This window comes from Apaloderma vittatum, unplaced genomic scaffold (genome assembly GCF_000703405.1).
Source record: "Apaloderma vittatum isolate BGI_N311 unplaced genomic scaffold, ASM70340v1 scaffold15638, whole genome shotgun sequence".
NCBI lineage: Eukaryota > Metazoa > Chordata > Aves > Trogoniformes > Trogonidae > Apaloderma > Apaloderma vittatum.
The window spans coordinates 55216-67403 of record NW_009731376.1 but is presented as its reverse complement, the minus strand read 5'-3'; the positions used below and the strand labels follow the sequence as shown (position 1 = coordinate 67403).

Sequence of the window (12188 nt, the reverse complement as noted above, 5' to 3'; positions counted from 1 at the left end):
GACAGCGCGGTGGGATTGTTAAGGCCCATGGACTGCTGGATGCCTGGACTTCACCTGAGGGGTGACGCCTCACCGCGTCCCCCCATGTCGGCGTAGTTTTCTCCATCCCCGCTGCTCCCGCTGTGCCTTGGGGAGCTCTGGAGATGTCCTTTCCCAGGAGGGGATGGCAGCAGCCCGGCTTAGCGTTAGCGATTGAGCAGCTCTGCCGCACAGAATCACGGCCGCGGGGAGCTGACTTTCCCTTGGGTCGGGTGCCGTGCTTTTGTGCTGATCTCTGCAGACCCCCGCAGAATTCTTTTCTGTTATCTGGCAGAATATTAACAACTTCTTCCAGCCGTTTAGGATCTCAGTGTCTGTCAGTAATGGATTACCTGATCTACTCCTGTGTGTCCTCAGGTTTGTTGTCTTTGGCCATAAACATTATCCAAATTCTTCTGCGAGAACATGGATGGGATTTTAACTCGTGGGCCTATTTTGGGGGCTTCTAAAGTGTCTAAATTGAATATCCAGATTCCCAGACAGTTTTTAGTATCTTGACTTGCAGCACCTTTGCAGGGAGAGCGAGGAAACTGGATGTGCCTTAGGAGCAAAAGTCCGGTTTTGTTCCCGCAGCCCTCTGGAACCCGACGCAATCGATGCCACCCGGGCTCCATGGGCTCTGAAGTTCTGGGAAGCAGGAATCAGGGCTGCCGTGAGCAAACACTGCCCCTGCAGCAGGAGAAAATAAGTATCTGTTTGTGATCAGGGTCTGTTTCCAATACTGCAGGGAATTCACATCACCTCTCTCCTTCTGTTGGATTATTTATAGTTGCAGTATTTTAAAGAAAGCTCATATATGTGAGAGAATTTCCGGTGTGGTAAGCCACAGTCATTTTTTTATCCTGGATCCTTGCCAGGAGGCAGTATACCTCATCTTGACGGAAATGATAGGCATTTCATGTGAATTTCCTGACACAAGAGCTCAAATCTTTATTTATTTATTTATTTTCCAGTGAGAGTTCTTCAAATACAAACCATCTGAACATGAAAGAAGTTTCCCAAAGCCCCCCTGAAAATGTTTGCATGATTTATTTGCCTTCTTAAAAAGTAAATATTGTGCTTACTTTGCTAATGCATTTGCCAGGGGAGCAGATTGGGATATATAAACATGACAGTTATGTGCGTGAGAAGATAGCAGTGCTGCATTAAAGAGGTGATCGGTCTTTAAACCAATGTTTTAAATAAATAAGATAATCTTGTTTTGATAGAGAAGTGGGCTGTTCTGATTTAGCCGATCAATTAATTGACCTATAGCAGAGGATTTTCCTGATTGATTTATGTCTTTTTACCTGCGCTGATTCGAAAGCAAATTCAAATTTAACTTTCCGACTGTGACGAGCCTCCAGCAGCACAAAGGAGGGCTCTTTGCAACTCCGCATCTCCAGAAACTTCCAGGGAAAAGGCCGTTCAGAAGCACAGGCTTCTGAACTTAATCCTATTCCCGCTGGAAATCCGATAATCGTTCAGATTAGCTTCGTCTTTGGTAGGGATTAAATTTGCAGAGAATCTCAGGGGTTTGTGCTAACATTGGTTCGTGTCTGAGAAGTGCCTGTAGCAGCAAATGGCCGGAGGCATTTGCTACAGAATAGTGGCATTTTTTTTCCTACGACACCCAGTTTATGTTGTTTTGCCAGTGGTTGTGAGCGCAGTTGAGTCCCGCGAAGCGCTAATGAAAAATGACAATTGCCTAATTGATCCACGAGCTCTGCCGGAGGTCGGAGTGACCTTCGCTGGGCGGGTTGTCAGAAAAGTGGGAAGATGCAGCTTCTTCAATGTAGTGTCACAGATCTGTATTCTTAAAGGTCAGAAACAACCTTTGTGGCTGCTTCTGTCTTATCTGTGGAGGAACTGGTGATAGAATCTGGAAGCAGATACTCCACATACTTTTCTGGTGTTTTATATGCACAGGATAGCTCAGTAACTTACAGTCCTTTTTCAAAATCATGTTCTGCCTTTGACAGGTGCCACGATACCAGATTTCCAAACCTGATTACCTCACAGCTTTCATAATTGTGTTCTTCATCTCTCTCCCTCCCTTTTCAGCAATCTACAATTACGATGCTGTCCAAGATGTGGAGCTCTCCTTGCAAGTTGGCGACACTGTTCACATTTTGGAGATGTACGAAGGTAGGTTACAGATCTCTTCCAAGTGCTTTGCAGTGTTTTTTAAAAGTAAATAGAAAAAAATCAAGATTTTATTTTTTTTTTTTTTAAGTAATACAGATTTCAAATCTACGTTTTCAATTCCTGATATGCCCAAAAGCATGAAGCTTGCTTTTGTAGAGTTTGCTGTATGCACTTTACTTCTAAAATGATATTAAAAATGCGGAAAATACAGAAGGGGCAATCATGCCTGCACTGCTTCTGGAAGAGGTTTGTCAAGGTAAGGTTTCCTTGAGGCAGTGCTGCAGGGGAAAGAGCACTCCTGGCTGCTCGTGCCTGTTTTTATACCACACCTGTTTGCCTTGGCTCCTCCTTGTGCCAGCACTTGTGCAGTCATGTGATGAACTGATCCAGCTGGAAAATAATAGTATTTTTTTTAAAAAGTAGCTTTTAACCTCAATTAATTCTTTGATCTGAGACAACAGAGGCAGTGGATGAAAGAACAGGAGAAGGCAGGTATAATTGTTGCAGAATTAATGTTGGTTTAAGCTGTAATATCACAAACTGACATTCTAGGTATTATAAAGCCTCCAGTTATGGAGCTTCCATGCCCCTTTTTAGGCTGATTCTCCCAGTACTTTACTGGGAAGTTTTTTCATAATAGATACCTTAATGTGAAACATCTTGCAGAAAGGAAAACAAAATTCTTATTTTAAACCAGATTAAAATTACACTTCTGTGTTTCGTATCTCCTTAGTAAACTAGAGTGTTTAATGAGAATTTTAATATCAGGAATGGAACACGACCGCTTGATGATTTTAAAGCATGGACTAGTCACTACTTCATCCGGAAGGCTCTCCAAAATTTAAACGCTCTTTCCAAAATACAAATTGAATCATTTCCACAGGCAGCATCAGTTTGAAAAAGACTCGGCGTACAAAAGCTCCTCAGGATCTCTGCTGGGAAGAGCGAGCTGCTTGTTTAGCGAGTTGTTCGTTGCCAGTTGTTCTCTTTCCACTTCTCTTTGACCTTGACACTGGAAAGAGCGAAGCCAGTTCCGACATGTCAGAGCAGATTCTGTTGTTGCTGTGGGGTTTTTACACCGATATACGTGATGGTGATGGATGTGTTTGGTGAGAGGAGAAAGGGAATAAAATCCGTGTGGAGTCACACTGACTTAGAGACTTTTGCAAAAAGACACAAGGGAGTGTCAGGAGTGAAAATTGCCTTCATGAAGAGGATGCATCTTGTACTTCCCAAAACGTTGGGGTATTTTTCTCTTTGTTTTAAAAGCAACGTCTTCCTTTAATCCTACTGCTTGGTCTGTGATCAGTGTTCAACAGAGAGGCAGTCAAGAGTGGGAAGTGAGTACCCAAATGGCATCGTTCTTTTCTAATCTGAAATGTCTGAGTTTGGAACTTCAGCCTGAGCAGACATTGTAAGTTGTTTGGGAAAGTGCGTGTGTTTTAATCGTTTTCATATGCTGAGCCATCAGCGTGACATCCAGATTTGTGACTGAGGCACCTAGGAATTACTGCAGTACAACCAAATACTTTTCCTGGAAACACCAGCCAAAAAAATTCAGGCCAGACATTTGTGAAGTTGAAGGAGAAGATGCAGATTGTCTCCGAGATGGTAACTCTGCTGTGGGTCTGCTCGTTATTTCCCGTAAATTTGACTTAAAAACTCCAAACTCTAATGTGCTGTCTGCTTGGGAGGAAATTCTCATGCCTTACTGCATGTATTTTTTCTTTTCTTTTGGGACATCAGCTTTCAGCTTTGTTTCCAGGTATCTGTGGGGTGTGTTTTTGAGAGTTATAGAGTCCTCACGAGAAGCTTTTTCTCTTTTTTGTCGAGCTAATGATGTATGCTTAGCGATACAACTCCACTCTGATAAAAGTGGGGTTTTGTTCCATTAATCACTGTTCCCATCTGGATACACAAGTCTCAATTTAGAAAAAGGTTCCATTAAACCGAGGCGTTGGCTTTGCAAGAAAGGCTCAGAGATGCCCTTTGTGAAGCCCTTTTTTTTAAAAAAAGAAAAAATTAGTGCAAGTTATCCCTGCAGCTCCATCTGAGGGTGTTCCTTAGGCTGTGGGTAACATTCTGTGGGGAGTTAAGGGAGAGGTTTTTGGAATTGTCATGTGACAACCTGCTGGAAAATCTTGCTCTTTGCTGTAGTTCCCTTCCTCAGGATGTGCAGGAGCATCTTCTGTCACTTACCAGAAGGTTCTTGGGGCTGTTTGCTTCCTGCTCCATCACCCAGAGCACCTTTCTCCTCGGGCTGGAGTCCGCGGGTGTTCAGGCTCTGGGTGTTCAAGCTCTGGGTGCTTGAGCAGCCTTCTCTGGAAATCTCTTTGTGTTCTGCCTCTCGCTGGCTCCGCTCTGTCTGCAAGGACCGAAGCGCACGGTTTGTTCCGTGACAGCGGGGCAGCAAGGCTGAAGCTTGCGCTGGCTTTTGGTGTTAACGCCAAGTGTTATCTGGCTCTCAGTGGGCTCTCAGACATAACACTGACCCAGCGAGAAGCCAAGAGCGATGAAGTGAGTTCACGTGGGTGCAGTTTGTGCTGCGCCAACTCGTGACGTGACGTGGCTGTGCCACTCGCCCAAGTGCCTCTCGAGCTCGTCAGGTGGAGCGGCTGCGGTCAGGTGCTGCTGTCACGCTGCCAGACGCTGAGAGAGTCCTTCTCCTGCTGCTGCCAAGTATTGTCAGGGCTGGGCAGACGCTGCAAAGTCCTAGAAAAGGAAACTTGCTGCTTCGGCTCAGGATTTGCTTGCTCTCAGGGAATCTGCCCTTGAGTGCTGAGCTGGGGAGGATCCCTTTCTTTTTAGGAGAATCTGTTCTAATCTGCAGTGTGTACTGGGATTTCAGGGAAATAGCTGAATTGTGGGTAGAAGGAATGTGCGTCTGCATACCGTGATTCCACTCAGTTCGTGCTCCTGAGGAAAATAAGTTTGCATTGAATTTGTTCCTGGTTTCAGTCTTTTATCTTTCCTCTGACCAGTGCAGGTAGATGAAGCAATCCCTCATTTTATTTCACTTGTGGCACTGGACAAATACTCTGCAGTGCAAGAGGAACAAAGACCTTGTGGTTAAGCACGTGGCCTGGGATTGCACCACTGTGTATAACTTCTCATCATCTAAACTATTGTAATTTGAATATTTTTTCTTTGATTTTCTGTGTTCCATTTAAAAAAGAAAAAAGCTACAACCGAAAAAACCTGCAACAAAAAACCAAGCCCAAACTTTATGTCGTTTCTTTGCAAGACTCAGTGTGTTGTCCTTGTGTTCTTAGTCAGGCTTCACTTTCAGTCTTCAGTCTTGTAGTAGCTGAAATTTGCCATATCGTCTGCAACTGAAAAGCCTTTCTCCACGTAGGACATCTCTGCTTGGGGAAAACAAGAGAAACGCTTCAATAGTCTCTATCATTTCTCTGAAGCTTTAGGCAGTTGTGGGGTTTTTTTTGTTTGTTTCTTTCCAAGAAGAAATCAAGTTATCAATTGACCGCTGCCAAAAGCTTTTGTTCCTTTAAAAATGATGGATAGTATTGAAAATTGGAGCTGAATTCTGAAAAAAAAAGAAGCATGAGGTGCTTATATTATTACGCAAACCTATTTCAATACAACGTGCTTTCATGCAATGATTGCAAAATGTATTGCAGGAACGTGGTTAATGCCAAGAGGCCGTTTTAAAGACGAGGAAGCTGTGGGGTAGAAGGGCTGAGAGACTGTCAAGTAGAATTGAAATCACTGGGAAAACATTCTTGTTAAATTCCTTGAGCTTTTTATCACACCCTAAACAACTTGTACTTGACCATTCAGTTAATTACCACTTGGATAAAAATAGAACCTAAGTCTTCTCATCCCTAATCCATCGGTGGTGGGGTCTGTCTTTACTGCCCTGAACAACATTCATGCATTATAGACCATAATCCATCCCCTCGGTGTTTGCTAAGAGGTAAGAGAGCGTGATTCCAGTTTCAGTGCAAGTAGAACCCTAGAAGAAGAGTCCAAAAGTGCGCGGCGCGGAGCGGGCTGCTTTCCCACTGAGCTGCCCTGCTCCCAGCAGCCGAGCCTCCTCCACACAGGGAAGAAGTGTCTTCACAGCAGTGCATCTCGATGAGAAAGATCAATTTATTTACATTGTAGAAATGTGGTGAGAATGACAATGTGTATTTAATTGCTGCGGATGGGAAAAAAAGAAGTGTTTTTATTTCCCTTTGACAGGCTGGTATCGAGGATACACGCTCCGAAACAAATCTAAGAAGGTATGGCCTTGCTGTTGGTAACTCTGATTTTTATTTCACACCAGCCCCCAGCCAGCGCTGGAATCTGCTGTGCTTCTGCTGTGCATCTTGTTATTGTGCAGGTCTCTTGATCTCTGTGTCCTTTTCCTTAGTGATAGGAATAAATGCCCTTGAGCTAGATGTTTCAGAACCATCAGCTGGGTACTCCTCCATTGTCAGCATGTAGTAACGTAGTTTGAATTAGCAAAACTGACTGTTGTGTAGCTGCATGCACTAGCTTAGTGCTTTATTATTATGGTCTTGGACCCGCACGCATCCAGCTTTAGTTATATGTAATGGTAAGATTAGAGTTTTGATTTGACTTGGAAAATATTCTGAAAATTATGCATGCAAGGATCTCAGCCAAACTTCTTGAGGTTTATGAAACCAGTCTGGAAACGGCGTGGAAATCTGGTTTCCCGTAGGAATCCTGGCACTTCTCATGTGGTAACATCCTTCACAGTCTCCATTTTACAGGCGTAAGGGGAAATGAAAAGTAAACAGAAAAAAGGTTGCAGCACTCCTAGAAGGTTTCTCTTAAAGGAAACTTGGGATTGGTGAATTTCTACAACTGCTATCGTGTGTTGTGAGCTTTTCCAGAGAACCGCAGGCCCAAGGAAACTTGGCAAATGACTCCAATAATATTTCATAACAAGGACAAATGAGTATGACTGATAGTTTGTAAGGGGCTACAACATTCATACAGGGAGATGAGTGTTGTTACAGTGAAACAAGGAACTGGCTTTCTCCGAGGTGCTAATATAAAATACAGCGCTCAGGCGTGCAGCCTGTGCTCCTCGCTAGCTCTACCTGGGATCCCAGGACTGGTGGTGCAGACACATTTTTGGTTTAGGTAAACAGTGAGTATCAGTCACAGTTCCTGGCCTGCTCATCACGCTTTTGCCCCTTCGCCCTGCTTGCTTTTAAATGCATTTTTGTCATGTCGTATCCCGTGGTGTGATTTACTTTATTTCTGTTTTTGGTTTTAGGGCATTTTCCCAGAAACATATATCCATTTGAAAGAGGCGATTGTGAAGGACCGGGGGTAGGTTGGTGCTTCTTGAGACGTACTTTCAGTAGCAAAACCAGTGGAATGCTGTTACCAACTTAAGTAGCGGTGGTTGTAATGAATGCTGCTGGTCTGTGTGTGCAGCAGGGCACACCGCCTGCGCTGGCCTTCTAGAGCTACATAACTTCTTTTTTTTCAGAGCATCGTACATACAGAAACCAGTCGTAAGCGTAGGTGCTCTGCTAGGCAAGTTAGCAGGGAGGCAGGTCAACCAAGCTGCATTTAATTCCTCTGGGGAACTCCTGCAAGTCATAACACACTCCTGCTCGCAGCCAAGTAGCCAGCAGGAGTGTGGATTCCTTCCTGTCTTGGAAAACATTTAAGGAAATGAGTCCTCATTTGATTCTTAGAGCTGATTCTGTGGTCGTCAGAGTGAGAGGAAAACAGCAGTTGCAAAGGAACAGACTTTAGAGTTGTGTGTTTTTAATCACTGTGGCCAAGTTACCTTTGCAAGTGGTGATTGTTCCAAACTTAATTTCTATCTATTTAGCATCTTTCTGGAATGGATCTCTTGAGAAGAACAAGGCTGAAAGAAACTTGAAGCATGTTTGCATTAAAAATGGATAATGAATGTGCATGTGTGTGTTGGAGAACCAATTGAGCAACTTAGGAATCTTGGCATCGTGTGTGAGTGAATTGTGTGAATATCAAGCCCTCTGAAACTTCCATTAACATATTTGCCAAAAAAAAAGGATGTTTGACTGCTAAATTTTAATCTTGAATGTAACACCTTTTGTCTGTTTTCTCCTTTTTCCTCTAGACAGCATGAAACAGTGATTCCAAGCGAACTGCCCCTTGGACAAGAGCTCACCTCCACCCTGCGGGAGTGGGCAGTTATCTGGCACAAGTTATACGTGGTGAGTTTTTATTACATGAGCTCAGATGAGATGAGGCTGGGCTTTTTGCAGGGCAATTTAAGACTTCAAATAGAACGTTACGCAGAATTCAGAAACTATCATTATTGTCAGACTGATGTCAGGCTAAAAATGTTCTGGTCTCCACAGAACAGGATCACAGGCACAACTGTGGTTCAGTCCGTGCTGCAGCGTGTGGCTGTACTTAAATAATTGTGCGATGACACAGCCCTGATGAAGCCCTGATCGTCGTGTCAGCTGGTTGGGGCTGTGCTTGAGTCACAGCTCACCAGAAGCAGAAGGGTTCTTGCTTTGCCTGTCCTGTGTCTGTCCTGCTTCAGGAGAAATCCCTCAGTTGTGTGAGGAACCATGACGTTGGTTTAACAGAACCCATAGCAAGCGCGAACTCTGTTCTTCTAGAAGAGTTGTGGGTACTTAATAGAATGGTTGATCCCTTTGGTAGCCTGACCATACGATAGTCACCTCAGAAAGGTCAGAAGCCAAGGTCATGTGTGGATTTGGGGGTTTTGCTGGAGTGGGAGCATTCTTGCTCAAAGAAATACAACTAGAGTTCCCGATGAATTGCCTTCCTGGAAAGGTGAGTGATTAAGGCACAGTAAAGAGAGTCAAACTCCTTTTTTCTTCAGTTAGCAGTGAGTTCAGCCCGCAGAGCATGTGCTCTGAGACTCTATTTAAGATGAGAGAAAGGTTTGAAATTATCTATAGCCATTCAGTTTACCCAGAGCAAGCTTTCCTATTGAAAATTTCACCAGGCCACAAGTACATTTTATTTGTGCACCATGAAACCACAAGAATTTGTTCCGCCCTCTCAATTTGATGAGAAGCCGTATGCGTCGGTATTACTGTGTGAAAAGAGAGTTTTGTTCCTGGACTTTTTTTTTTTCCTGATTAGGTTCCTAACCTCAGAATCTTTTTTTTCTTAAGAGCAGAAATCTTTCATGTTCCTGTGCTTAACCAATACAAATCTTAAAATAGTCCTGGAAAATGTTGTGGTTTTAAATGGATTTGAGTTTATTTTATTTTCCCCTGCAGTATGTATAAAAAGAAAAAGAAAATAACTAAAGGACGAAGGAGGTATTTGAGGAGAAAAAGGAAATACAGGGGATTTTTTTTTTTCTTTGGCAGCTTTTCATGTCACTTCTTTAATTTCTGTGGTTTTCAACACCAGTGGCTGTATCTCCACTGCAAAGTAAATAGAAAAATGGGTGAGAGTTCTTAACTTCATTTAGTTAATAGGAGTTAGCTAATGTAAACAGCTGTAGACAGAACTCACACTTAGTTGTGCAGTCGATATCTGCTCTGTGATTCCCTGAAAGCTGACACAAGTTGCCTTCTCTTTGCAATTGTTTTATGCAAGTTAATACGCTTTTTTCTCTGTTTATGAAATATGTTGCTAATATCTTCCCTATAGGAACGAAAAGACTTGTCTAGCCTCTGCCAGCCCCTTCCTTTGGATATGGGGAAGATGGCTATTTATAAGTCCCTTTAGATTTGTGTTCTCGGTGAGCAAGTGATGAGTAGTTGGTATCATTCATGTTCTGTGCAGAGACGGGAATGGGGAAATAATTGCCATGCGCCTGTGTTTCTGCTGTGTGGGAGCAATTGGGGCTCATGGTTAACCATTAACAGCTTGGATAGGGAGGACTGACGCTACTCAGCTGCTGCCTGAAGGTACCAGCGCTGTCCCATTGGGCAAGGCCCGCTGGCTGTTGGGGGAGATGTAGTCGGAAACCTCTCGACGGTCATTCTGGAGCTGCATAACCGTAAAATTTGTCCCAGTAGGTTAAAGTTTAATATCCCTTGATTTGCAGCGCTTCCCTCTGAAAATGAGCTGCTTTTGGCACTCACTGCAAGTCAAAGTCATCCTCCTAGCTCGCGCTCTCTCTCTCTCTCTCTGTGGTGATAAAGAGGGGTTGAGGGCTGGTTCCCTCCTGAATGGTGGAAATGGCTTAATTACTTACCTAAAATAGAGTATTTACTGCACTGCCATCTATTTTTTGCTTACAACATCAGCCTGGGAGCGTGAAACTATAGGACAGAGGTGTGTAGGTGTGCGGCTGATGGCTATTGTAAAGAGCATGGCAAGGATTTTCACTAATTAAAGGTTGTAACAGTAGAAATGGCAGGAGGACACTCTTCATGAAGCAGGTCTTGAGGTCCTGTTCAGTCAGTGCTTTATAATTACAGCTCCTGAATTCATAGGAAAGATAAAAATGCAAACATGAACGAGTGCCTGGGTAGACTGGGGAGGTGGTGCCTGGGAATCCAGTCATAGGATCTTGTTGAATTTTTGGACAGCCTCTGGCACGGTAGGTTCTGAACAACTGCCTAAAGGCATGGGAGGAGTCAAAGCTGTTGCATTAAGTTCTGTACAAATGTAAACACAAGGGAGTGCTCTAAAGAGAGGATAATCTCCAGCCTTTTTTGCCGATAGACACCAGCCAGAGAGATTATTGTGTTCCTGCAGAGCTACCCTGATTTCCATGGAACTCCTGTCTGGAGATCACACATGGACACGTCCATCCATGTGTGAGTTACCAGTGGGTAGAATATGGTCCTTGAAATACTCAGCGTGTGCTGGCAGGGCAGCTGTGTACCCCAGAGATAGCTGCAGAAGGCTTGCTGAGCTCGTCACTAGCAAAAAAATGTCCCTTTTTTTCCCTTAGGATAACAAGACAACGCAGTTCCGGCATGTCCAACAAATGACTTACAGCCTGATAGAGTGGCGCTCACAGATCCTGTCCGGGACCCTTCCCAAGGATGAGCTCGCTGAGCTCAAGAAGAAAGTCACCGCAAAGATTGATTATGGCAACAGGTAAACTCCAAACTGTGTCTTGAGGTTGGGGAGGGAGATCCCAAATCCCAGTAAGGCTCTAGGTGGCTATTAATAAAAATGGTGTAAATGACCATGCATGGGGAATACTGAATTAGCCTTAAATTTTTCCTTGGGATGGGGATAATTACAGCTTTCAGTCCCCATCTGAATGTGACTAGCCTGGCAGGTGGGCATGTAGCAGTTGGTTCTTCATATGCCAGCAATCTCTTTGACTTGGCAGGAAACCTTACCTGTCTTATTTCTGCATAAATGCTGGCACACGATCCTATTTCCCATGGAGCACAATTTGTGCCTGGCTAGCTGGAGCCAGGATTTGGATGCTGGTGATGAAATAAACTGCTTTATCAGCAACTGAGTAGTGCAATTCTATAGGCCACCAGAACTCCACCTTTGTACAGAACAGGGATTGTCTCCAGAACTCATTTATCTGCCTGTCAGACTTGATTCAGGTCAAATAAGTCAATTAAGAAAAAAGCTTGTGGCAAAGAATAGTAATCAGCCATAATCCATAAACTTGATAGATATACGTATGTAGATACAATTAGTTTTCCCTTTCATGGGAAAATGGGGCTAAGTACTTGTAGGCAGGAAAACCAGCAATGTGATGATTGCAAGGAATGGAGTTGGTTTGTGTTGGCTGCCCAGTGCAGTCCACAGCCTGGTCTGTGGTTTGTGCTCTTTCAGTCACCTTTTGCTTCTTACATATCGTGTTGTTTCGTTTGTCTTCTGGCTTGCCTGCTGTTCAGGATCCTTGGTTTGGACCTGGTTGTACGAGATGACAACGGGAACATCTTGGACCCGGATGAAACCAGCACAATCTCTCTCTTCAAGTCCCACGAAACTGCATCCAAAAGGATTGATGAGAGGATCCAGGAAGAGAAGGTGCATCTCTTGTCACTCACTTTGTCCTCTTCACATAACTAGTACCCTCTGTATTTTTACGTTCCTCTTAAGGATTTGGCAGCAGAGTTAAATACTTC

The 12188-nt window shown here is 43.8% G+C and overlaps 1 protein-coding gene across 1 annotated transcript in view; it reads left to right on the top strand.

The window, feature by feature from the left end:
• The first annotated feature begins 2088 nt into the window (after window positions 1-2088).
• DOCK5 (dedicator of cytokinesis 5) overlaps window positions 2089-12188 on the top strand; it is a 47872-nt gene continuing 37772 nt past the window's right edge. Inside the window, exons 1-6 of the mRNA XM_009875165.1 lie at window positions 2089-2166; window positions 6370-6410; window positions 7418-7473; window positions 8258-8354; window positions 11039-11187; window positions 11955-12090. Of these exons, the coding sequence (XP_009873467.1) occupies window positions 2157-2166; window positions 6370-6410; window positions 7418-7473; window positions 8258-8354; window positions 11039-11187; window positions 11955-12090 (489 nt within the window). The 5' untranslated portion in view covers window positions 2089-2156. The remainder of the gene's footprint in view (window positions 2167-6369; window positions 6411-7417; window positions 7474-8257; window positions 8355-11038; window positions 11188-11954; window positions 12091-12188) is intronic.